This window comes from Squalius cephalus (genome assembly GCF_949319135.1).
Source record: "Squalius cephalus genome assembly, chromosome: 19".
NCBI classification, from domain to species: domain Eukaryota; kingdom Metazoa; phylum Chordata; class Actinopteri; order Cypriniformes; family Leuciscidae; genus Squalius; species Squalius cephalus.
Genome location: NC_137140.1, coordinates 21,273,681 through 21,301,558, shown reverse-complemented (window position 1 = coordinate 21,301,558; position 27,878 = coordinate 21,273,681). Strand labels below are relative to the sequence as shown.

At 37.9% G+C, this 27,878-nt stretch overlaps 2 protein-coding genes across 4 annotated transcripts in view; one reads left to right on the top strand and one right to left on the bottom strand.

The window, feature by feature from the left end:
- wnt3 (wingless-type MMTV integration site family, member 3) overlaps positions 1–7,838 on the bottom strand; it is a 30,204-nt gene extending 22,366 nt beyond the window's left edge. The window contains exon 1 of the mRNA XM_079850514.1: positions 7,478–7,838. Within this exon, the coding sequence (XP_079706640.1) occupies positions 7,478–7,557 (80 nt within the window). The 5' untranslated portion in view covers positions 7,558–7,838. The remainder of the gene's footprint in view (positions 1–7,477) is intronic.
- On the top strand, positions 7,321–24,297 carry ormdl3 (ORMDL sphingolipid biosynthesis regulator 3). 3 transcript variants are annotated; one of them, XM_079850519.1, is made up of 4 exons: positions 7,321–7,560; positions 18,754–18,968; positions 20,240–20,391; positions 22,325–24,297. In XM_079850519.1, exons 2-4 carry the CDS (start codon positions 18,795–18,797, stop codon positions 22,458–22,460), a joined length of 462 nt encoding a protein of 153 aa, XP_079706645.1. In that variant the 5' UTR covers positions 7,321–7,560; positions 18,754–18,794; the 3' UTR covers positions 22,461–24,297. The 3 variants fall into 3 exon arrangements, with proteins under 3 accessions (XP_079706645.1, XP_079706646.1, XP_079706644.1); XM_079850520.1 differs by lacking the exon at positions 7,321–7,560 and adding an exon at positions 18,253–18,270; XM_079850518.1 differs by lacking the exon at positions 7,321–7,560 and adding an exon at positions 18,267–18,548.
- Positions 24,298–27,878: the final 3,581 nt, after the last annotated feature.

Here is a 27,878-nt window from a genome sequence, read left to right as displayed (position 1 = left end):
GCTAGCTCGCTATTACTAGCCTGTCCGAAATTGCCTGCCATACATTTAATTGTTTATGGTTCAAGCATGAAAAACATTATTTAAACCTTTTCCATTAAAGATATGTAAAGCTTATTTGGATTTGACATATTATTGATAAAATACAGTATACCGAAAAAGGGAAGTTATTTCTTATTTTTTGCTGAGTTTATATGTTCAGGTTTGCTGACATTGGGTTTGACTGATATGTCTTTGGTGGGCAGGATGTAGGAGAGAAGAAGTGTGGCTAAAGGGATCGGGGTGGTCTAATTCAGTGTTTGCTTGTCTTACCCCTTAACCAAGCTTAATGCAAAGCTTGGCAAACAATTCTCCTGTCTACAGAATGAAAAACTGTAATACAATCAATACAGCCAATCAGAAAATATTTGATGTTTAATGTACAACTAACAGGATAGATTTGGACCAGTGTGATATCACAGGGACATGGCTTCCCAACTCAAAGACTGGTCAGAACTAAAACTGATTTACATGAAAAAATGTAGTTTTGAGAGTTGTTTGTTTGAGAGTTGTACAGTATATATGTACTGCACATGTACATGGTACAATATTTTACTATCAGTCTTGGGTGTAACGCATTACAAACACGAGTCATGTAATCAGATTACTTTTTTCAAGTAATGCATAAAATATCGGAGTTACTTTTTCAAATAAGTAATTCAAGTTACTTTGTTTTCCCTTTTATTGAATGACGCCTCTCCATGTTGAGAGAAATTGTGAGTAAGTGCAGAGGTGTTGTGTGTGCTGTGTAAACATGATGGTCATTGTAGTTCTAGACTAAGGGCCCTTCATACACATGGTGCAATGCAGCGCCAGGCGCGACGCAAGTGATTTTTGCTAGTTTCAGCCCGACGCAGTTATCATTTTCATTTCAATAGCAAATGCATTTGCGGCCATTTGTGCGCCCATGGGCTTCTGGTCTGAAAACGAGGTGTGTTCAGGCACATTGTTGGTGCGTTGCTATTTTGAGGCAACTGACCAACTTTAACCAACTAAAACCTGGTCTAAAGTCAATGGCGCAATATTTTTTTAGAGCTCGTCAGTAATATGCGCCTATAGGCGGGTCCACAACATGCGTACACTTTGTCCCGTAGATGGTCCATTAATTTCCACTCTAGATAGGCGTTCAGTATTTCAGGATCCGCCATGGCGCGAGCGCAACTGGCTTTTAAAGGGAATGGGAGATGAGACTCTTTAAAATTGGTTTATTGCACGTTATGCCCAAAACACTCCAATTACTCATTTAGAAAATAGGGACAACCCTTTTAGACCATACATCGGGCGCGCTGACCATTTTTCCCGTCGTTAAACTAGCAAAAGTGCATTCGGACATACCCTAAGTGCACTTGCACCGTGCGCTTTAGACCATGCGCTTAGATTGTTAAAATAGGGCCCTAAATGTGAGCATGCATTTACTCATCTCACTTGCACAAAAACAGATTCAGTATCCATCAAAAGAATAAAAACTGTGAGAGGCAAACTCAGAAATATTAAGCAAACCTGCAATAATTAAATATGTTAAATACGTTAAATAACACAAATATACGTTATGTATTTAATCTGACTTTATTAATTAACCAATTTCTTTGCTGCTGACCTTGTATTATCCAATTCAACCATAATAAGCAAAAATGACTTTAGATAAACATCAGATTTGTTTAATTTTTTTGTTTTTATTGCGCAAGTAAGTGTTTAACTTTCTTCTCCTGTGTCCTATTCTTCTTCAATCTAGAATGGCAGCACAGCTGAAAGGTTTGTTTGAGTTGCGCCCTCTACTGTACAAGCGTGAATTAGCATTTTCTTCAGCCTGGAGCTTATTCATTTCACCTTTGGTGTGAAAGGGCCTTTACATTTGCCAGAAATATAACTTTTTTTCTTTTTTTTATTATAAAAACAAACAAGCAAGCCCCACTCATGGTGAGAAAAAGTAACGCAAAAGTAACTAAACTCATTATTCTCCAATTAGTCACTTTTTTAGGGAGTAACGCAATATTATGACGCATTACTTTTAAAAGTAACTTTCCCCAATGCTGTTTACTAATTACATCAATTTATTAGTTTAGCCTTGGTTATTTAGGACTAGATTGCTGAACAGTTTTCCATTTTCACTTTGCTGCCAAAGTACAGTTTTAAGAGGAATGGTTTAGGCGTTTAATAAAACATCATGCTGTAAATACCCCTGAAATCCATCTTAAGCTCCTGTTATGAAACATAGTTGGTTTCTAACTTGTCCAAGCTGGTCATTGGCTTCTCAACAGGCACCCAAAAACCAGCTAGACTTCCTGAAGCTGGTTACATCTGCTTGAAGCTGGTTTGTTGTTAATGACCAGACTGAACCAGTTACCACATAGCAAAATACTACCAGTTGACATTTTTGTACCACTATTGGTGCAGTGCTCGAAGTGAAGGACAGTGTGATAACTTCTGTTGTCATTAACTCTGCCCTAAACCTCAGTTCTGAGACTGCTGGCCTTGTGCTGCGGAAACTACTGTGACGTATGGCTTCGGGGCTCTGTCTCCGGGAGCTGCCGCCTGTCACTGTTCAACTAGCGGAGCTGTCAGGGAGCTAGAAAGCGCTAACAACTCTGACTCCACCAACACTCCCTACGTAAGCGAGCTGACACTTTTGATTAAAGTTGTGATGTATTACACAACTCCCTAAAGCCCTTCTGAGTGAACTGAGATGAACGTAGAAGTTTGGTTTTCACTAGAGCCAAGATGGTTTTTCCAATTCCATTCGGAAGCCTGACCAGACATTAGCCAAATGTCAAAATGTGGTAGCTACAGACTGGGCAGATAGTATGTCTAATGCACTTTTATTGTTAAAATATAATTTTTTAAACCATATTTTCTTCTAAAACTATACCGAATTCTGAGATAATTGCAATCTCGCTTAGTGAACGAATCATTCTTCAATTGGATCTTTTCAGTGAATCTGTTGATTCAGTTAACAAGGCTAGCCTGAATGATTCAGACTTCAGAAATCCTCCCTTTCTGTTCCATGGAAGAAAGTCATTTGGAACTACATGAGGGTGAGTAAATGATGACAGATTTTTATTTTTTATTTTTGGTGAACTATACCTCTCACTACTTTTTTTCTCTCTCACACAGACACACACCAGCCAATCTTTATCTGTCTCGTCCACTGTCACTATTTAAAATGTGTGTGTGTGTGTGATAGGATGACTCCAGAGATAACCTCAGGTGGTTTGGATGATCTAGAGAACACAGGTGTAGTCCGTACCCATTCATCATCGAACCCTGAATGAGAGTAACTGTGCGTTTCTCTTCTTAATCCAGATAATAAGGCACCTCTGTGCATGGCTGTCAGTCATATTAAACCTCTCTCTGTGCCCTAACAAGCAAATTGCAAATTGTCGAAACTGCAACATGCCGAAATATCAGGTAATGAAAAAGTAATCAAAAACTGCTTGGTGGGGCAGAATTTTGGACCAATGAGATTTCACAATAGGTGGGGGCCACAAAAACTGTGATTTAAATGGAATTTACATGGCTTTTATCATTTGTTTCATTTTATTTGTGTTTGTCACTTTTCTACAATATAGAAATTATTGTTTTGGAAAAAAAAAAACTTTTTCAGTCTTTCTACTTCAAAATTTCTAATTTAATCAAATGTGTCATTTTTGTAATTATTTTTGAAATTTTTTTTTTCCATGTGCCTAAAAAATGAACCTCCACTTCTAGAAAAAAGTATTAGTGGGGTTCAATGTAGAACCCTGTGGCTCTTGACTCAAATTTAAAGAACCCATTATACCAAATGATTGCATAATCCTTTCATGTTTAAAAGCTTATTTCTTTTCCCCCCTACACTGTAAAAAGTGATCAGTTGACTTAACTTAAAAAAATGAGTAAACCCGTTGCCTTAAAATTATTAAGTAAATAAACCATGCGTAATTGAAAAAATGAAGTTATGTATTCACATAACTTCATTTTTTCAATTACGCATGGTTTATTTACTTAATAATTGATAAAGTATGTTTAATTCATAAAATTAATCAAAATAACAAATTAATTAAAACAAAATGAACTAATTAAAATGAATTCCAAAAAAATATCCCTTAATAGGAACCCCATTGTTCTATATAAGAAGCACCTGACACAAGCCTTTAAGTTATAGAACCTTTTCTTCAAAGACTGTATACGAGATTGCTGTGGCACAATACTATTGCTATTGGATTTGCTACTGATATTGAACCAATACATTTGAAAAGTAATACTGGGCTATCTGTTTCACCTTCCTTTTCCTAAGTGGCCCCCATTATCTTTTCACACTGAATTGCAGCTGGTGGATTTTCCTGCGGTATCATTAAAGCAGTGACACCGGCTGACATGCAGGGGTGGTGGGGGGTTTGGTATGAAGGGTGTATAATGACATTCCTCTCTCGCAGAGATGAGTCAAGTCCCATTGAAGCCAGCAGGAGACCGGAGCAGGTCAGAATGCTTACTGGCCTCCCGATGCTGTCTCCTTCATGCCTATTCTCTCAAAAAAAATAGTTTTCCGAATTTTAATTAATTCAGAATTAGAGTTTTATGTCAAGTGTTTGTGTATGTTTCCGACTGAAAGGGCTCTTTCTTTTTGAGAACTAAGAACGAAAGCCTATGTCCTAAAATCCGCATATAGGCTTTGTCGCAATAACAAAAAGAGCAGCTTAAAACCATATTATATGTAGTTTTGCTCAGCTATTTTGCAACTTTATAAGTAGATCTATTTTTTATAGTAAAAAGTTAGATTGTGCACAGAATGCCATGCTAAATTATACTGATTTCTAAGGAAATATTGATTTATAATTTCATTAATTAATGTTATTAATTTGAAGACATTTTTAAATGACTAACATCTCTAATATTATGGTTTTGCACAGTTCACTTCCGCTGTTTTGACAGGTACTTCAGATAATAAGAGCTACTGAAAAGTGTTTCCAGGTCAAACCGTGACTTGATCATCTGAGGTCAGGTCTCTTCTGTAACCAAGCTGAAGTTTTGATTGATAACAGATGAACGGTGGTGCAAACAGCCAGCTGGATCTGAACGGATGGTGGCTTTTTGCGGTGCTGTTGTGGGAAGAAGCCACAAATACCTTGTTCCTTTCTGTCTGGTATTTGGAGTGACTGCTGATTGTGTCTCAGCTTGCTCATCATCTGTAATGCATGTGAAATTGAACAAAGCTAGACAGGCTGATCGCTTTCAATAGCTCTCCCTGCTTAAGACTGAGCTTAATTAGTTCATCTTGAGAGGATAAAGTCAGATATTAGCGGCCTGGTAAGCTGCTGAAACAGATTAGGCTAGAAACTGGCCTGATTATTGCAACACTGTTCATCATAGATTTAAAGTCCATTCAAATGTGAAGGGATTAAAAGGAGAGGATCTACCAGGATGGAATAAATTCTCACTATGAGACACAAATACGTTTGATTGACTCCTTTAAAACAAACGAAAACACACTATCATATTTATTTTTTTATTATAGTCTTTAAAATATTTGATTTTTTTTAATTTAAATCAGGTTTATTTACTGTACATTGCTATACTATCATATTAATTATTATTTTTAAATGAAACTAAGTAAAACTAAATTTGTCAGGGAATAACTGTTATACAAATGTATGGCTGCATCATATAAAATCACATGTGACCAAAACACAGATTTTGAACGTAGACATGAATAGACACTTTATTTTATCACAAAACATTGGTTAAATGGGCATATTAAATCACTTGTTTTGAAAGTATGCGCACATTTTAGTTTATTTAATCTCTTGGTATTGATATTTCACCTGCTACATATATATTTTCTGTTAATCCATTTCTGTGCTTTTTTTTAGGACCACAGGTTCGCTGATGCCATTCAGACTCCTTCAGGTAGAAGACAAGAAAAGATGACACATCTACCCATTTACCTGCAGCCATGCATCACTTTCTTTCTCACGCTCTCACTTTCTCTCCCCTCCACTTTAATTTTACCTAAATCAAAGAGGTTATGCATTGTCAGTGGGTGAATATTACACCGCCGGTTAGAAGAAACAGCTGCGGGTCACTGACTCGAGACTCCTTTGCTCTTTGTCAGTTTCGTCTGGTGGCTCTAAATACCAGTATATGAGTAAAGCCACGCAAATAATAATGCTTCAGCCTTGTGGCCTTTGTGTGTGTAAGCATGTGAGTGCGACTGCATGTTTGGCAACCCTCGCTCCATAAACGAAACCAGAAGATGCTGGTGGTTTGGAACGAGAGTGCAGCGGGGACCACATGCTAACTGGGACTACTAAAGCACATTAGTTCTGACAAGTATTGTATCATAAGCCAGGGGGGCTTTTGTCGTACGCCTACACAAATATTTTTGCAAAAAGACTCATGTTACAAGAGAACCCTGTGAGGTCAGTGGCATTTTGAGGATGGGGTAATTAGTGGAACTATGACATATCAGCACCATTCGGAGGTAAATATGATCCCTGCTGAATGTAGCGAAATCTACTGAACATAAGTACTTTAACAGTACTAGCATAATGTCAAGTTGGAATAATATCATTTGAACAAATGGAAATACATACATTTTGAAAATATATGAATATGAATATTTTATATATCTTTTATAACATTCTGCAGGGTTAAAGTTAATTATTTAATTTGTTCTGAATCGACTGAACTCAACATATCAAGAAAAATGAATGAAGAATTTTGGTTATAATAGGTAAATGAAAGGATTTCACTTTAATCCAAATTTTTAATGCAATTTGATTTCAAATGAATAAACTGAAAAGCAACCGTATATCTTTTATTTCAGTATGCTTCATTTTGCTATACGTTTTATGGATTACACTGGAAAATAAGGTTTTTAATGGAAAGTTTATTTGAACAGGTTTGTAACACCAAAATCGCAAATATGATTATAATACACGGCAAATTGATTTTAGAGAAAAATAAATGTTCAAAGCCGCTTCATGTTTATAGTGTAATGATACTTAGGGTTAAACCCCAATGAATTTATTGAGACCCAAGCCAAGGGACATCCACACTAATTCCCCAATTAACACTCCTAACACGGCTGGAGTGCTGAGGCTATTAGCGAAGACAACAATATCCCCATCCAGAAGCCTGCTGGCTGACACCTTAACCTAACCTTATCTCTGACAAACACGCTGCATCTATTTCACAACACTCCGAGCTTCAAAAACAGCCTATTTTCAACATTCAACGCAAATGGAGCCGAGCGAAACACGGCAGTGAGGAAAAAGACAGGCTAGCATTTCCGTCCCTCCAGTGGCTGAGGTTAAGATTCTTTGGACTGAGCCGAGAAGCTTTTTTCCACGCAGTCAACTGAAAGTGTTCTGTATTTACTGCCCTCTGAAAAATGATCACTGACCAGCATTCTCCCTCAGTGCTACTGGAGAAAGTGATGCAGAAAGTGGGGATCGTTGCTACTCACCACCAGATGGGATAGCCTCCAAGCACCCGAGAGCTGGACAACCACATGCACATGAGATATCCAACCAGGTACAAATCCATGAGGTATGTCTTGTGTGGATGGAAATTGTCTATTGATCAGTACATAGAATTCCTAGAGAGGGGCGGAAAAGTCCCAGCAGGCAAGTCTTAAGGAAAAGATGGATGCTTGAGAGATTAATTAGAAATTTTGGGGTTTCAAAAAAAAATTCTCCAGGGTTTGCTGCTTCTTTGAGTTGGGTGAGGAAAGTGTGTGTCTCCCAGTAGTAGTTAGGAGAGTAAGTGTCTCTTTCACACACTCGTACACACGCTCCTACTCGTCCTCTGATTCCCTCCCTCTCACTGAGGTTCTTCCCTAAGGTACATATCTTTTTCTCTCCCCACTTTTTTCCCCCTTAGGATCATCAGGGCCAATATTAGAGAGAGAGTGAGAGAGAGAGAGCGAGAGAGACAGAGAGAGAGAGGGGAAAAAAACGACAAGAGAGGTTTGGAGATGTCAGCTGGCAAGCCAATCACAGAGCATGGCCTTAGGTTATGCAAAAAAAAAAAAATTATTATTCCTGCCCATCTGTCAATCATGCACCACCCCCTGGTAATGTAGCAAAGAAAGAAAGAAACAGAGGGAGAAAGAGAGAGAGAAAGGAGACAGGGAGGGAATAAGAATGAAAGGGTGTCAGGACTGAGTTTCGGAGAGGTAGATTTGTCTTATTAAGATCTATATTGTCTGTATTAACATCAAGGAAACCTAGCTGTGCCAGACTCGGGCCTGCCGCTCGCCCGGTGACTGCTTCAGGGAACATCGTCTCTGTATTTAAGCACGCCCGTACCCCGAACTAATTGTTCCGAATGTGTGTGTGAGCACATACATTCACACACGTAGAGAAGAATTTTGTCTTGGAGAATTTTGATGGCCGCGTCCTCCCCTTGTGATGATGGGACACAAAAGGAACACAATAAAAAGCCGTAAAAGGTGGTGTGGCAGGGCCAGGCATGCAGTGTTCTGTGCCCCAGTGGCCCAAAGGCAGCACATTTTACATAAACACTATTGTCATTCGGAATGGGCTGAGGGCAGACGACGCTGAGAAAGAGACACAGCACTAAAAGATGACAATGCATTCTAATATAGCCTCTGTCTCAGATTGACCTAAAATGCCAGGACAGAGGTGAACTGACAATAGTTTCAGGTATAAATACTGGAGACCTGGGGGGAAAAATCATATAAATGAGTTTTGTGTCAGTAAGCATTTGCGGTTTTCCATTTAAAACAGCCTTGTTGAACTAAAATGCATTGAGTATTTTTCTTCTTTCATCTTTTTTTTGGTGTCAGACCTAAAAAATAACAACAGTTTGAATAGAGTGACACAATTTGAATACCAGAATTTGAATTTAAGGAAGAATAATTAAAGAATAATTTGATTTAAAATCAAAGAAATTGGAATAAACTACAAAATAAAATAAAACTTGATTGTTGGCTTGAAAATTGATTCCTTGGAAGTTTTGAAAAAAGTAAAAAAAAAGCTTTGAGGTTTGAAGGTTTATAAGCCTTACAGTGCTAGACAGAGACAGACAGACAGACAGACAGACAGACAGACAGACAGACAGACAGACAGACAGACAGACAGACAGACAGACAGACAGACAGATAGATAGATAGATAGATAGATAGATAGACAGACAGACAGATAGATAGATAGATTCATTCATCATTGATTCATTCATTGATTCATTCATTGATTAACTTTTGGTGGAAGAAGACCATGTTTAACTTCTTTGATTTACAATTCAGCAAATTCCTCATCCTTTCATTCCAAATCGAATTCCAGTTCAATTTCCTGTAGGTTCTGGCCAATTCACTTCAAATTCCAATTCAAAATAAAAACGTTTTTCACATAAGTGCCCACCTCTTTTCCAGGAATGTCTAACTTGTGTTATTGCCCAGTATTCTCTTGCTTGGATGTTGTCAGATAAAACTCTCTCCTCCAATCCGGCGATCAAGGACTGAAGCCTGTCTCTCTGCTTATCATCTATCTGTCTCACTCACAGCAGGGACATGGACTGTGCGCAGGAGCCGAAGAGAGACACTGACAGCTCTGACCGAGGTCTGGAGGTCATATTTCCATTGCCTCTGTTCTTTGCCTTCATTCTCCCACATCAAAAGGGTCAGAGCTGCACTGCAACTATGTTTCGAGGCATGACAGGTTATTCTGATACCTTAAATGTTCCTCACAAACTATTTTTCAGTGTTTCTAACCTGATGCATCCTTGATCTGATCAGATATGAACCTGTTGGTTAGATTGCAGGTTCCATAGGCGTTTAGCATGTTCTGTGTTCCTGACATCGGGAATAAAGATCTGCTTTCCATCAGCTGTATTGTGCCTAGATCAGCGGTTTAATTCTGCATTCTTGAAGAGTGACAGACGTGGACCTGCTTGCCAGGATCGTAATTTACGAGCGGAGGCGAGGAACGGTCTGCGGTCGGCATCTCAACAACACTGAAACCACGTTTCTCAGGTCAAGGCCGTAAGGCCACGACACAACGGACTGGCTGGAAATGAACTTACGACTAGGAATCTCAAGGACTCAAACCCCAGAGTGCACCGCGATGGTGCAAAACCAGGACAAAAGCCAGAGATGCTTGACATAGCTTCAGCACAAACAAGGCCGTTCCCTCCAAGCATGGCCATTGTGTTTCAGAGGAAGTCTTGATTCTCGTATCAATCGCACTTAATGAATTTACTGAAGTGGGCCCTAGAGCATGGAAATGAAATGCACTAGCAGATCAATGGGAATAAAGAGACTCGCCCGGAGCTTTGACCTCTGGGTCAGGAGTCTCTCATCCTCCCTCATTAAGTCATGTTTGTGGACACTCCTGCTTTTTATTAGGGCCAGGATAATACATCACCCTACACACCCACAAAGTAGCCCTTATAATCTGGGAAAGACACCCTTTTGGCTTCCTGTGAGTGGACAGAAGATTAAAGCTATTGCAAATGACATAAGCCAGTGAGTTAAAACAGGAGCAACATGTACGTTACACCATTAAGGTGCGGTCACATTCACTGCGAATTTTCACAGGTGGAATCCAGACATTTCAGTAGGAATCTATACAATTTGGGAATTTCACTTAAGAGCGAAATATCTCCCTGCACAAATTTTGCAACTGGTTCAAGTTGGTCACATGGAATCGCTGCGTTGACCAGCAGAAAGATGCTCGGTTTGAAAGTGAGTTCGCTGTGAGTTCTGCTTCATACATCACCACAGTAGACAACAGACCTTTTTTTGCCCACGAAATATCACCGAAAATTTGCTAATGTGACAGCACCTTTAACATTAGCATTAATCCGTATGTGTTTGCTTGCTGCATTCGCAGGGAATGCAGAGACATACACAGAGGATCCCTGTGGTGCAGGTTTCTAAGGCGACCCGAAAACGGCCGTAACCAGGTCCGGCTCTTTCTCAGGCTTTCCTCAAAGAGGGACATGTGCAGACCCCCACTATCCCTCGCACACACACACACACACACACTCAATCCGGACAGTGTGGCCGGACACAGGCAAGCAATAAAACCTGGATTAGCGGAGTGTTCACACATAACACTAGAGCGAGAAAGTTTCTTAACACGCCCAAGCCCACCCTCTCCTCACACACGTCTCTCCTCTCTTTCATTCCCTCCATCTCTCCTTCTTTTGTGTCTGCGTCTCTCCTCCCTCCTCTTCCTTTGCCCCTTTCTCTTCAGAATTTCATTGTTTGTTATTACCATGTTAGAGATAAAGGAGGTCTGAGGAATTAGCTTGTTCTTACAGTTGCAGAGAAAATCCGCTTAAGCCCGCAACCCCCAAATTTGCGGTACCCAGAAGCCCCTGCTCTCGGGATTTAACTAGAATGCGTATCTTTGTGGTAGGGGGAAAAAATCATTTTGTAAGGTGCCAACGGGGCTGAGATGGAGCAGTCCGACCCGTCTCCGGGCCCCCGTCCCTGCATCATGTCCTGGAAATGAGTGCATTTGTATAATATCACTGCTTTTGTCCCTACTTTGTAAGCTGGGGACAAAGCCCAGACACTCCTCCACCCCTCTCCGCTCATCCCCCCCCCCCCCCCCCCCCCCCCACAAACAAACCTTTTTCATTAGAGCAGCAAACACTTTCTCCTTCAATAGCCCTGATACTACACATCATCCCCAGCATCTCTGCAGGACCCGAGCGCTTTAGAGCGCCTCTCTTCTCTCAGGACACAGAGCTCGCTTAATTAAACCGCACTTAAGCCGGACAAAAGGCTTCGTGCAGGTCTGGGCGAGCCCGCAGAGAGTATTCATGGCCGTCGTAAAGCGAAAGCCGCGCGAGAGAGAGCTATATGCCAGATACTTTGTTCACACAAGATGAAGAGTCAACAGCCACCCCCACGCCATTTCTCTCCTAATAACCACCTTTAGAAAGGCTCCGTCCCTGCACAATGCTTCTCCGCTCCCCTCCTCTCGCTCTCAATCACCCTCCAGGACAATGCCTAAAGCTCCGCAGCCCCCCAGGAGCCTCGGCCCCACAACAGACACCTCTTTTATTGAAATTCTTTGGTGTTCTAATCCTCAGCTTCCTCTATAGGACAATAATGGAGTGTCAGTACTTTAGCTTTTTCCAGTGTGGCTATCATTAGACCGGCTTGGGTCACAAGCCCTCTCTTCCTCCTATCTCAGGCTTGAAATTATTTTTGACTTGGAGTTACTGAAGCTCGAAAATGAATACATTACCAGGGCATATTGCATACGAAATAATAACGGGTACTGTTATCCTTGCAAAGAACGTTGTCTGGCACACATTCTAAAGCAAATATCAAATCAGACATGAGAAGCATAGACCATATTTATTTTAAGAGTGCAACAGTCCTAACCCCAGGCCCCAGACTAAGATATTGGAGTTTTGAATGAATGGATTTTTTTTAAAGGGTTGTGGAAATAATGTCACATACTGTATGTGTTAAATTTGACATTTGGGGATAGAAGGTTTGTCTGTGTCAGTCTAAAAAGTAATGTCAAGTTTTCACAGGATTCAAATGAAACGCAGAATGGAAAGATTCTTAACACGGTTTCATTTTCAAGGGTTGAAAATGAAAATTCTAAGGTTTGTTCTCACATGTCAAGCAAGTAGAGCTGACTTCCGTGTTTACCATAGTCAGTATGTGTATGTGCGCTGATCATTTTTTGTGTGTGTGAATTAAATCTATTCATCGTATAACAATTGTGTCTCTTCAGAAGACTGCTAAACTGCTCAATTCATATGGATTACTTTCATGTCTTAAAGGACTTTTTGAAGCATCAAGGTTTTGGTGGAATGGACTTTCAAAAGAGGGACAAAAATTACATTACATTAAAAATGTAGGCCTATGTGTGTTTTGAAGATGAACAAAAGTCTTATAGGTTTGGAACGACATCAGAGTGAGTAAATAGACAGAATTTTCATTTTTGGGTGAACTATCCCTTTAACACTCTATTTTTTAACAGTTATTAAGATTTCGTCATCATTTACTCACCCTCATATACCAAAAAGCACAATAAAAGCACCAAAAAGTCCATATGATTTGTGTGCTATATTCCTTCTTCTGAAGCCATACAATAGTTTTGAGAGAAAGTCAGAAGGTTTTCATCTCCTCTTGTTAGTTTATAGAGGAAACGCGTTTCAAACGACATTAGGGTGAGTAAATTGTGACAGAATTTCAAAGTTAAAGTCCATGATGACAGTTATTAACTACAGATTAATCTTTTTTTCAACAGACCAACTCAAAAAAAAGGTTTAACACTTAAATTAATACAAAATATACAAGGTTCATATATTTGTTAGTAACTGAGAAAAGTATAGTGCGAAGACGTCTTTAGGCTTCATTTCTTTATAATACAGATTATTTCAAAATAGCTTCACAGTAAAAAAAAAAAAACCTTGCATGGTTCATCAATTATAAAACTACTTCAATTACAGCAATAAAGCAGCTCTACAGAAGACAGTGCCATTATTCAGCTCAATTCAGTTTTTGTTTCTCCGATAGGCCTAGTGTCATTATAGTTAGATTGACAGTATTTTCTGAATATTAATTGTCATTGAGCTAACTAAATGTGACAGAGGCAAGGTTCTGGTCACATGACTCTGTAAATTTCGGTAAAAAATACAAAAATAAAAATAAAAAGAGTATAAATTGCGAGTATACGATATTTTTTCAAGCATTTCAAAACCATCAACAATGTGTTACTGACATCTTCTGGTTACTCTCGGTACTGTCACACTTTTATCTTTAACTGTTCAAATTCTTATGTTCAGACTGGAGACAAATTAACCAACTTGTATGATTTTATTAGCATTAGAGGTTTATTTAGCATTGGTGGTGTCAGAATTACATTACAATAATTTGAGACTGCTGTGCTCCTTAAACCCATCAAATCTTGTTATTTATTTATGGAAAAGTGGAATCCGTATGCTAACATGTATTTTTAAAGCTGGAATCGGTTGGGATTGGCTTGAAATATTTGAGGCATGCTGCTGGAGAATGTTCCAAATTCTAGTTAAAAACCTCTGGGGCAAATATGCGTACGTTTGTAAGAACATGCATGAACCGTCAGCAAAACTTTCATCTTGTATAATCTAGTATGAATTCCATTAGCTGTTGTCCTCTGTAAGACGAACAGTTGTAATTATGGAAGCTCTTAAAATGAAAGAACTTCATGCCTCTATAACATTTTATGATTTTCATGGTCATAGACTCATCAAAAACCTCAATGTAACATCTGTTAAAAGAATAAGTAAAAAAATTAGTAATTTAATAAGACCACAGTTTAGTCTCTGTTATAATGGCAATTTGATCTCATCTGCAGCCAGTGATTTACTCTGCATAAAGTCATCATTTAAAGGTTAATTAATGTCACAAGTTTTGGCCCTCAGGGGACAGAAAGACACAATGCTGCTGCAATTCTAGGAGACTAAACGTAATCTTGTCTTGAAAGTAGCCTGCTTCCAACAGCTGAAGGAATCACATCACGTTGGGAAACATAAATCTTCGGGCCTAAGGGTTGCATTGTTAAAGAATATCAGAGTAGCTTGTTCTGTGCTCCAAGATATAATTTAACAGCTTTTAAAATGTAGTAGCTCCCCGCCAAGAGCATTGCAAGAGTTAAGAGCAAGAGCGGGAAGACCACAGCGCTTTGAAGTTGTTTGCGTTTGTTGCGGTTTAATCATCAGTGAAGACGCTCCCACGTCATTCAGACACATGGCTCACGTTTCATTTCCTACAGGGCAAAATGACAGAGTTTGTGTAGAGCTACATTTCACAGTAAAGGAACATCTTTAGCCCAGAGACTAAATAATCTAGCTTAGAAGCCTATTAGTAGCCTTAAAACCTATTAGTGGCCTAATAGCGTTTGTTTTGGAGCATTAGCTTCACATTATGCAATGTGTAGGATGGAAAGGACATACTGAGATGTGCAGGACTATAGCAATAATGAGCTGACTACATGACTATACCTGGAAGTAATTCTTCCAATATAGCAATTTAAGTCAATAAAGTAGGTTTTAGTTTGACTGTAGAACATCCTCTGTTTTTCAAAGTGAAAACATTTCATCTCTCTCTTGTTTTAGGTGACTGATATTGGGTTGAGGTATGGTAAAGCTTTAGGAAAACATTGTCTTTAAAGTAGTGCACTAGCTTGACCATAAACCAGTCCTTAACCATGGACACTTTTTACCTTGTGAACTTTTTATACGCTCACTATATATATATATATATATATATATATATATATATATATATATATAGAGAGAGAGAGAGAGAGAGAGAGAGAGAGAGAGAGAATTTCACTCTTTGTTTGGGTAATTATTGATCATTCATGTTTTTTTGGGGGGTGAAATTTAATAGTATGATTTTCCTGGACAAGGGGCAGACTCTTTACATGAAGGACATTTTAAATAGAGCTAAATAAATATATAAATAAGTGAATGAATAAATAAATAAACAAACAAAAAAACTATAAAAGCAGATTTCAGAGGCATTTTCAATGTCAACTTAATATAACAAAAAGGAAAGAGTTCAGAAGAACAAATCTATTAGTTTAAATACATAAATCATGTGCTAGAAGATTAGGAAACACCCATGATATTAAATGTTTTAGTACACAGTGAAAAAAGACATAACAAGCTTATCTCTGAATGTAAAACATGAGACGTTTTAGATATCCCATAACTTTTCTCACATATGTTTGTTTTAATCTGAAATAGTTCAAGAACACAGGATGATGTAATTAAGGGATAGTTTTATGGCAAGCTGTTTTAGCTTTTAATGTTCCAGACAGTGTTACTCATCGTAATGGCATTTTTACTGGTAATAATTAAATTAGAGAGCTCTTCAATTCAGTTCTTGCTAGTAACAATTATGATTAGAGAGGTCTCTAATTCAATTGTAGAGCTCTGCAATTGCATTTTTTACTAGCAATGGACTCTATGCATGGTCACTTCTGGATTTAGTCTCAGCTCTTAGGCTCAGAGCCGTTTCAGGGCCTACCGTTTCATTCAGCGCCGTCAGCATGGTTTTTACACTCGCTGCTTGCAAGATCTTCCTCAGATTATGACTGTCAATCGAATTATGGGGTTGACATCTGTCACACAGTCTTAATAATAAGAAGGAGAAGGGCGTTAATTTGGATGTTTCGAGTTATATCTACAGCTTTGAGGCTAAGTATTCTCAAGCTAACAAGCTAGCTAGCTTCAGTAAAAGTGCACTTAGGGCGTGTCGGAATCCACTTTTGCTAGAGAAAATGGTCAGCGCGTGCGACGCATGGTGTAAAAGGGTTGTCCCTATATTCTCTTAATGAGTAATGGGTGTGTTTTGGGTATAATGAGCAAAAAAACAATCAGAGTGTAATTTCCCATTACCTTTAAAAGCGAGTTGCGCTCGCGCCATGGCGGATTCGCTATTTACAAGGGCGGAATTTGCAACCGGAAAGACTGAACGCATCTCCAGAGAGGAAACAGATCTGCTCGTGCACAAGGTTTAGAGCGAGCAAGCAGACCATCTACGGGACAAGCCGAATTCCACCATATCTTTATGTACACAGTATTAATATTTTACATTGTAATCCTTTTATTTTTAATATTTGTCTAGTTTGTGTGCTGCTGCGCGTCCCTGTGTGTGTAATAAGCAGAGTGTACGTGCGTTGTGGACTCGCCTATAGGCGTGCATTACTAACAAGCTCTTTAAATAACAAAAAAATACTGCACCATTGACTTTAAACCAGGTTTCAGTTGATAAATGGCGCAGTCTATTTCAGTTGCCTTAATATAGCAACGCGACAACAATGCGCCTGAACACACCTCATTTTCAGACCATGCATTTGCTATTTAAACAACGTAGCGCAGGACGTGAAAATGCTAACTGCGTCGGGCTGAAACTAGCAAAAAAACACTTGCGTCACGCCTGGCGCTGCATTGCGCCGGGTGTATGATAGGGCCCCCGAGTATGTCCGCGAGCGACAGTGCGTGTGTCCGAGCATTATATAGTTTGTTTATAAATAAATTACACAGCATTAGAATAATCTCTGTATCCTATTGGTATCATCATGATATCATGTTTAATTAGTTTACATGGAAATAAAAATAAAATCTAAAAATAACCTGCAGGGAACGTCTCTCACATTGTCCCACAGCAATATTAAAATAGTGTAGATTAGTGTACAATGTTTTATAATAATAATTTATTCTATTTAGTGTCCATTTCATTCATTTAATATATTTAATATTGGGGGCATCCAAGTTATTTGACATACAGTATTTATTTATTTATTTATTTATTTTTAAGTAACACAATAGTTACTTTCCCTGGTAATTAGTTACTTGTATAATGATGTAACTCAGTTACAAACTCAGTTACTATTTGTGAGAAGTACCTAGTGACTATAACTAATCAATTTTTTTAAGTAAAATGCCCAACACTGATGATTCTGTATGACTATGACTATGACTATGAATGTCATTAATTTTGTGCATTTTCTAAGGGTCTGTTGACAGGAGAGCATATATCCTAACATTTGCAGTCCTTCATTTATTATTATTCTCTAATTGAAATAGTAAAAATGCAATTACGACGAGTAATGCTGGGAACATTAAAAGCTAAAATGGCTTGCCATATAGTTCAGCAAAATGAAAATCCTGTCACCATTTAATCATCTTTATGTTAATCCAATCCAATTTGTTATTCTTTCTTCTGCTGAACACAGAAAGAAAAGTTAGGAAGAATTAGGGACTGACACAGCATTTGTCTCCTTTCTCTCTCACTGAATTTAAAAACATTAAAAGTAATTAGTGACTGTTTTTTTGTTCCACAAGAATAAAAATAAGTCATACAGTTTTGACAACAACACGAGGGAGAGTAAATGATTGCACAGTTTTTCACTTTATGGTGATCTGCCCCTTTAAAACAATGAACGCATTGAAACTTTCATAACGGGATACAATGTAGCCTATCCATTGCTAAATCCTGTCACATTTGAACTTGTTATTACAAAACAGCCATTTGTGACTACTACATTATGTATAATATTTCGTTTAAATAAACTACTATACCCATAAATCTCTGTATTTTTGCATAATCGCCTAATCTCTCCTCACTGGCACTTTCTATGACGTTAGGGGGCGTGCGCCTTTTCAGCAAATTATCAACGCATCCAATGCTGATTGGGCAACATCCTCCACGTGACGCACACCAATCCAATCGGCGGCTATAACGATGAATACATTTCCATCTTACTAAAGGTAAATTCAGTAAAATTATGACGTGAAACGATGAAGTCTTGCTGTGTTGTCACCATCTGTTTGCACAGGAACAAAGTGCTTCAAAGCAAACATAATGAAATAAACAGACGTGTCAAGTTTCGTGTGCGCGAAACAGCAAGGCTACATTGCACAAAGGCTCCAGAAAGGAAGATATCCTCATAACGTTTACGAAACGAGGAAAATAGCGCTGTTATTATTTTCGTAAGGACTTATTGTGAAGTTCGTGATTCGTGAAGACTCTTGCGCAATATTCTACTGTAAGTGAACAGTGCTTCCTACTTTTATTTTAAATAACAACAATATTGAACAGTATCAGAAGTTGCTTTTCCACACTCTGCATATTGATGGTGATTTTTACATTTTGTTTTGTGACTTCTTGTAGTTTATGCATCTAAATGTCAGTGAACCAAATGTAATTCTAAACACACATGTGCATTTACATTTCCTTCTTGTCTGTGACAGTAAGTGCGCAATAGTTGTGAGTGTCCCTCTTCTGCGCGAGGATGAATGTGGGCACGGCGCACAGTGAGGTGAATCCAAACACGCGAGTGATGAACAGCAGGGGTATATGGCTTTCATATGTGCTTGGCATCGGCCTCCTACACATCATATTGCTCAGCATACCCTTCGTCAGCGTGCCTGTGGTCTGGACCCTCACCAACCTCATCCACAACATGGTAAGAATGACATGTGCACAGTCTCATGTTAGAAAGTTCATCTGCTGGTGTTACGTAGAGCACCGCAATACGATTTTAGGTCAGTGATTGATTTGCTAAGTCAAGTGGTGATCCAACACTACCAAAATTGACAACATAATACTGAAATGTCTTTAATATACCCTTTCCATGCATGACTTCATAGGCAACTTCATAGGCTCAACAATATGCAAAATTATTCACATGACATATTGACTGAAGAGAACATTTTCATAGATTCATGCTTTTGGCACACAATTAATTGCACGAACAAATTGTGCTCAAACTGTGTTCATCCTCACTAAAATAGTGAACCTATTTTATATATTGTTTTATATACTTTTATTTAGTATTTAATATAGTCTACGTTGTCTTAAGGAAGCAACCTGTCAAATTACAGATGCCGACATTGACAAGTGTCAAAATGACATTTGAATTTGTTCTGTGTATTTCCAATAAAAGATATGGAAAGCATTTCCCCCTCCTATTTACAAACTGATTTCACATTCTGTTGTGCTATCCTAAATGCCTGTTTATACTGTTCGCCACAACTATAAAGTTTAATAATAGCTCCAATTCTATGAGAATAGGGAAATCCACACCACAGCTATAACAATAACCTAATGATTTCCTGAATAATCATTGACAGCCACTTAGAATCAATCCAACTTTAAAGAGCTCAAGCATTTAAAGTGGCAGATGACCTAACTAAATCATAAATAGAACCTTATCATGTGTTGATGTGGGCACCAATTTAGTTATTGCTATAGTTATCTTTATTCTTATCATTCTTGGTGCGAACCGGCGTTAGCTACACTTCTATAGTTAGTAGTATTGTAATCTCCTGCTCTCTGTGACCCATAACTGACCTGCAAACTATTTTGGGTCACAAACCAGCAATTGAGAACCATTACATTAGTTCCATAGTGTAAATGTAGCACAGATGCTTTCTTAAGAAGCAGAGGTTTGAAATAATCATTAGTTTTGTGACAGTCCCCAGCTGCAGGATCTCTGAAATGCCAACTTTTTTTTTTCTTGCTGAATTTTGGCCCGTTAAGTTGCTGACTCCAGGTTCTGTAATTTCAGCCAATGGCGGACTTACAGAGCCATCCTGTATCGCCTTTCTTAGTCATCCTGCTCCCAAAACAGATCAGCTCTTGCTGTTGTCCTAAGAGTTGCACAACATCTGCTAATAGAGCTTTGAAGAATTGTACCAAAGGTCATGATGTTCTGTGACTGTCTTTCTGTTGTAGTGCATGTATATCTTCCTACACACGGTTAAAGGAACGCCGTTTGAGACTCCGGACCAAGGCAAGGCCCGGCTACTGACCCACTGGGAACAGATGGACTACGGGGTCCAGTTCACCGCCTCTCGAAAGTTTCTCACCATCACCCCTATTATACTGTAAGAGTGTTTGCTTTCACTCAGTGCTGTTAGGAGCTTCATTCTGTTCGTCACGCCAATTTGTTCTGCACACGCACTGTGAAGGCTTTCACAGCTTGCACTGCATTGCCATGAGCAAGAGGCAGCGATGCTGACTTCCTGTGGTGTCTGCTGGCAAGGAGAGCCGGATTTAGAAATATTTAGTCAGTCAGTCAGGTCATTTGCTCTACTGTTTTCTTCTCTCCTGTTGCAAGGGTGTATCTGTCGGCTACAGTGAGGGATAAGGTGGTTGCTAGCCTGGCTTAGCTGTTTAGGTTAGTCTTCCTGTCTGACCAGCAGAAAAGTACTTAAAACTCCTCTAAAAGCAGTCAACAGTCCAGCTTCACCAGTCTGAGAGAGCAGCTAAGATCAGCAAACTAGCTTTAAGATCTTGTTTTCAGCAGGGTCGATTATACCCCGTGGGAATTGAATGGAGAAAAGTGGATGTTACATAGTAGCAGTGTTATTTTAGTATTTTATATATATATATTTTTAGAGTATTTATTGATATTTTTAATTGGCTTTTCAAATTAATAGTAGCTTTTTAAATATTTCTATTTAGCCTCAATTTATTTTAAGTTTAGTTTTAGTTACTTCAGCTTATTTCAGTTATTATTTTTATTATATTATATTATTAATTTAGTGCTGTTAATCAATAAATGTTTATTAATCACAAATTTTTCTGTAATTAAAATGCGATTAATCACACCCAACATTAAAGTTTTTAATATATATTTATTTTGTAATACTTTCACATTGAATCTCCAAAATAATCTAGAAACAACATAAAAATAAATATTTGTGTAATGGCATCTTTTTACTAAGCTCTATGAATGAAGGCCAGTATCACTGATACCAGTACTGATACTGATGTCTCTATTAAATTATTTTTTCCCCTCAATTTTAGCTATTAATTATAGCCCTTCAATATAACAGCATCATTGAAAGCTATCAAATTGAACATTAATAGGCTTTACAAATATATAACAATTTTAAATCTACGTAAACTTAAAAAACCTTCACATTAACCCATTGTAATAAATGTCACATTTAGCCTTGTCTAAAAGCTACGGTTTTTATCTACTGGTTTTTACCTGCCCTGCTAAAATGCACAAAAAAAGTTATTGTTTTCATTGTTTTTGACCCAAGTAACCTTGAAAACAGTGTCTAACAGGTCAAATCAAACACTGTGCAGTCTTCACTGCATAAATTATAAATTGAATAAAGATTAATACTAATTAAAGCTATTTGACTTGTTTTAATGCATTTTGACAACTCTATCAATTATATTATATTATATTATATTATATTATATTATATTATATTATATTATATTATATTATATTATATTATATTATATTAGTACATGGCTTGGTTGAATTCTAATGTAGAATGCGGTCTGTTATTTCTTGATAACAGACCGCTGCCAAGTATAACACACCGTTGCCATGAAAAACAGAGCGTTGCTATGGACGCAGGATTCTAACCGTAGAGACGGAACGGACTATTTTCCGACTTTAGCGGAAGCAATACAATCGTTTTTAAATCAATAAACTCTGATCTCTGAACTCAGGTCCTGATCAGCCTGTCGGGGTTATATTCGCTCTAACAACCGCCTCGCTCTACATTATCCCTTACTTATATTATAGACAAACTATTTTTATCTTTAGGGTAACGTGCACTATTGTTTAGAATACTACTATTCATTGATAAGGTAAATATGTCTGTTTTGATTTTGATTTTAAATCTTCTTTTTGTAACATTGTTAAAGCATGAAGAAACCACATCCTGTCTTCCCATTAGATGCAGTGCTGTGCTTGCTTGCTTGAGCAACTTCTATAACCTCTGCATCTGTGCATCTCATGTTGCTGTCTGACGTCTGACTTGATCTTGTCCTTGTCCTTCCCCTCTACAGGTATTTCCTGACCAGTTTCTATACAAAGTATGACAGGGTCCACTTCATCATCAACACCATTTCCCTGCTCACCGTGCTTGTCCCCAAACTTCCTCAGTTCCACGGGGTCCGTCTCTTCGGAATTAATAAGTACTGATGAGGTTTTGATCTTCAACACAAGAGGATGTGTTGACACACAGGGCGCTTCATGACTTACTCTGTGGAAATAAAAAAAGGGAGAAATTTAGGGCTTCTTCGGATGCTCTGCTGCTTTGCGGTCACTTTTAGTGATGTTTTTTTCTATGACATTTGTTAGATACAAACATATTTGTAGAACCACCAGCAGAATTCAGCAGATGAGGGTCTCTGGAGATGTTTGGACCTCCGTTCTACTTTGTTGAAACGGACAGTGTTGATGTGGAGCCACATGTTAGCTTTGTCACTTTGGCAGAAATGCTGCGTTGATGCAATGAATCTGATGGGTCAAAATAATCTGGTTCATCATGTCTTCTTAACTGTTTTGGAGGCCTGAGTCAGCATGTCCCAATGTTTAGCACTGGGGAAAGAGAAGAAAGGTACTCTGTTTCTGAAGAAAGAGTAAAAGGCTATTTTTAGCCCAAGTGCAAAAAGACTGGCTTCAATCCCATAGTTGGACATTGTCACCCTGTCCTGAGAAAACTTCTGACAGCCCTTTATTTCAAACCTTAAAACATGTTTTTAGATTTAAAACAAAACTAGTTGAATTTTAAATACAGTATGATTAACATGTTTTAAACAGATGTTGTTGCAGTGATATATCTAGTGTGTAACCAGAGCCCTAAAACCTTTCACTCTTTTATAACATGCACTTAATATTGAGTAATAAAATGAGTTAGCTGGATGCATGGGAATTAAAAACCTCTAAGAGCTCTGGATGGGGAGCACCGGTACAGGGAATATTGGATTGGATCCTTTTTTCGCCAAGAGAGAAACTGCAGTTGACCTTTGGATCATAATCTGTCTTGTTGGACTCTTATGTACAGTGAGTCAGGATAACTTAAATGTTAATGCAGTTTACTAAAATACAGAATATTTCTGTGAAGCATCAACAAAAAATGTGAATACGATGTTTAAGTGCTTATCATTGTTTATGGCCAACCATGTTCTCTTTTACCATGTTATCATTATGCTGTTTCACAAAGGCAAAATGCAGTGGCTACACTGAAACAGAAAATTTGCTTTTTTATTGCATATTGATTAACAATTTAAGCAAACCCATCTGCCACAATACAGATAATGGTTTAAAAGACCAGATTTCTAATTTGATAAACTACATACTGCATTTTGCAAACAAAAGTATGGACTTTGATATGCATTTTGCATGACATCATTTCTAATAATTCATAATTGTCTTTTTTTTTTTGTAACAAAATGTTAAATTGGAATGATGTATGGTCTGTGACTAACCTCACAGATGTATTCCTGGTACTCACTGAGCAAGATTCTGAAAAGGTTACTTTGAAAATGACATTGCTTGCCTTTATAGTCTCATACAGCATTTCATAATTTGTCATGTTTAGTAGCAATTTGTTGTAATGGTGTCTCAGTCATGCTCTCTGTGATTTTTGTTTTATTGCTGCCTCTCTTCGATGTTATGGATTACAGTCAGAACAATTGTGTTAACAGTAATCCTGCATACGTGGAGCAACACCTTATCTAGCAAATCAGTTGACCTTGAATCCCATATTTGTTCTTATCAGTTTGCTTTTGTTTGTAAGTCATATTCGTTACACATTTCGTGACAGATGCTTGCTTAATGTTGACATGATCAGTATTTGCAATAATACTTACTATTATTACAATGATAGAAACTGTATTATTTGCCCTCTCACATTAATGTTAAGTCATTTGCAATCAGCCTTACTGCAGAGTTGATTACTTCATACTTGATTTGCTGACTGTACCTTTTGCATTCTTGTTTATTTGCTTAATACAATTGCAGATTAACATTGTGATGGATGATTAGAGGTCATTTGTTCATCAACTGGGCTTCAGTTCTCATTATTTGCAGATGGTTTGAGACTCATTTGACTGGCTGCATCAATATAGCTAAAGGGATGTTCCCTGAAATGTGATTTCATCACATACTGCATTAGTACGTTTACACAGCTATTTTACCTTTATGATTGTTAGAGTAAATACTGCAAGCTATAATGATTTGGGAACTGTAACAACAGGAACTCTTGTGAAGTTGGTCTGTTGTGGCATGGCAATCTGAAGTGTTGCGTACCGTGGTTAGCTGGCCGGATGCTAATGTCACTGTTCATGCTGAGTGATATCAGAGCCTTTCTTTCCTGTATTGTGTACAATGCTTTTTTAAAAAAAATTTTTAGGTGCCTCTCTGACAAAGTCAGTTTTAGTACAGTTTTGCCATCTGTACCCAACAGTTTCTCCTGTTTACGTTCACACAGTGATTGTGATTGCAAAGCAACTCCCATAGCAATTTACTACAGTAACTGCACGACGCGATGCTGTGCCAGGTTTAACAGCAGGAAAAAATCTTATCTTGTGACTGATAAAGTCTATTCATCAGTTAGTGAACTCTACCTGACATTTTACAATGTGTCAGATGAATAAAACAGACATTTAAATGGATAGATCACGCAAAAATAGAAATTATTTCATCATTTATTCACCCTCATGTCATTCCAAAGCTGAGTTTCTTTCTTATGCAAAACAAAAGAAGATATTTTGCCCATACAATGAAAGTCGATGAGGTTTCAACAACGTTGGACCTCATTGGCTTTTCTTGTATGAAAAAATAATAATTCAAAATATCTTTTTTTGTGTCTACAGAACAGCTGTGGTAAGTAAATGGGTGAATTGTCCCTTTACCCAATTAGAAAACGGACATTTCTAAGGTGATTTCCTCTAGTTTAACAAATAAAAAACAATTAATTGAAGACAGCGACACTATCAAGAAAGCATCACGGCAGTATTTCAGCGTGCAACGTGAGCCAGGGCTGTGCTCTCTGGGCTGTTACCGAAAGCCAGCAACTTTTGAAACTTTGACTGGGTGAGAGTCCATCTGAATGGGCGAGAGTGAGGCCTCATGTGTCAGTTTCAGTTCTCCATTACTAGCTCCAGCCTGTCAACATGTCTCTCCCCTCAGTGAGCAGATCCATTCCAAACGTGAGGTGTTTCCTTACTTCTTCACTCACATTTACTGTTTTACCTGCGTATTTTCACTATCATCATTTTTTTTAGGATACTATCAAAACTGAACGGTAGTGAAGATGGAGTATGCAGCAGTTGTTGATTTTATGTTGGATCATGTCAACTTGGATACTGAGACCAGGTGTATGTGTAATTACAAGTCATAGTCTTTACATATTAAACTAAGGGTTTGATTTGTATGGCACTGTAAAAAAGGTTACACTTTATATAATCTAACTAGTAACTACATGTTCCAACATACTTCCAACTACATGTCAACTAACTCTCTTTAGAGTCTTAGTAGACTATTAGGTTGGTGTTAGGATTTGGGTTAGTAGAATAAGTTTACTAGAAGTTGGAAAGTTACTCATAGTTAGTAGAATGTCTGTTGGAGGAGCATCACACGAGTTAGCAGATATTAAGCAGACGGTATACTAATACTCCAGTGAGAGTTAGTTGACGTAGTTGCAACTTTAGTCGAAATTATGCTACCAAAAAAAATCTAAATATGGGTAAAACCTCATATGAAACGTTCAGTACATTGGGCACTATTTTTACAAACATTTCTTAGTGTGGTAGCTAGATGTTAAAATATGAGCTGTCCAACTGAAATGCTTTTAATTATCCGTTTGTGTAATGTCATTAAAAATAAATTTGAATTTGAAAGGAAATGTCATTTTGTTCTCCCTTTTATCATTTCGTTTTCGTTTCGAGTACCTGAGTTGACCACTAGGTGTCAGTGCAGCTCCTGCAATAAAAAGACTTAGTGCATTTAATGTGGCCTTGCCGACTAAATGATTCAATATTTAAGATTGTTAATGGCCTTCCGTTTTTCTGGATCTGACTATGATTGTTAGGAAACAAAACTGGATATTGTTCTCTTGGCAGCTTTCACAAACAATAAGTCCTTGAATGTAGTCTCATTGATAATATAATCATCTTATCCTGTGCTGTCTTTGATAATGTGACTTTGAAGGCCACTGTCATATTTTATGCATAGTGTTCTTCAAAAGGCAGTCTGCCAATTATTATTATTATTTTTTTTTTTTTATCTTCTGTCCCAAATTTAAAAATGTTAATGCCTACGGTATGGCTTTCCTTAAAAAAAAAAAAAACCTTAATGGACATCAATGTATGTAGGCCTATGTAAATTACAAACCTAGTAAAAGGAAGATGATGAATTCCAAGGTTTTAATTCTCAAATTTAAACAAATACAAACAAAAGGGAGCGTGCGCTCAGAACAAGGATAATCTAACATTAAACATTGACCGACAAGTGATGAGTGAACAGAAGGAACTTAAATACACAGACAGATGAACACAAGACAGGTGATGCAGATGATGATGATGACGAACAGGCGGGTAATGAAGGGAGTGAGTTCAGGTGTGGAAACAAGGAGGATTCTGGGAACTGTAGTGCAGACAGGACGATGACAGACGGTGAATGTGACAATAGTACTGTATGTATGTTATAATAGGCTAAGCTATAAAATGCAGCACTGAGTTCTATAGCCTACAATATGTAACAGGGGTCCCTTCTCCATCTTCACCAAGGGGTCCTTGGGCTAATGTTTGAAGACTCCTGTTCTTCTTGATTACACTTCTGCTTTGTAGTGTGTAGTGTCTGTTTCATTCAGTAGGGGGCAGTATATACTACAAATTGACGCTAATCCAAAGTGGCATTTGCCACCTAAAAATAGGATTTGCCTAGAGGATAAAGGCTCTTTATATTCATTACATTTTAGCCTAGATATTTAGCAGATGTAATGCTGTATTTTAGAGAGTAAAATTAATTGCTGTTTACAGGGATATTTTGTCATTGGTTGGTTTACTATTTAACATTTGAATCAGTATCAAGGATAATGCAAGACTCTGTGATCTTTCATTTGAAAATACACAAAGGCTGCTTTATCTTTTGCCACCCACAGCTCTCATTCTGTCTTTCTTTATGTCCTCAAATCCTCATGTCCTTGACTCTCTCTCTCTCTCTCTCTCTCTGTCAGGTTCTACCCATCAGTTCAGTCAGCTGGATGGGAACATGGCTTAAATCTGTGCACTGGGAACACAGGGAACCCCATGGGTTTTAAAATATTCCTCACTTTCCTCTGCAATGCGTTGGTATTTGAAGTTGCTCCTTTTCTGACAGAAACGTGATCTCAGTGATTTAAGGGAGCTCACTTTGAAAGGAAGCACATGTTTATTAAAAAAATCAGCTTTCAAAGCTCAGGATGTGAAATATAGATGCCCTGTGGTGTCTTATAGCTGTTTATGCTTGTGTACAAGTGCTTTTTTTTCCCCTGAAACTGAAAAATGGGTTACATTTCCACATTTTTAAATAACCCAACAAATGAGTACTATGTGAGGATTGTGTAGGGCAACA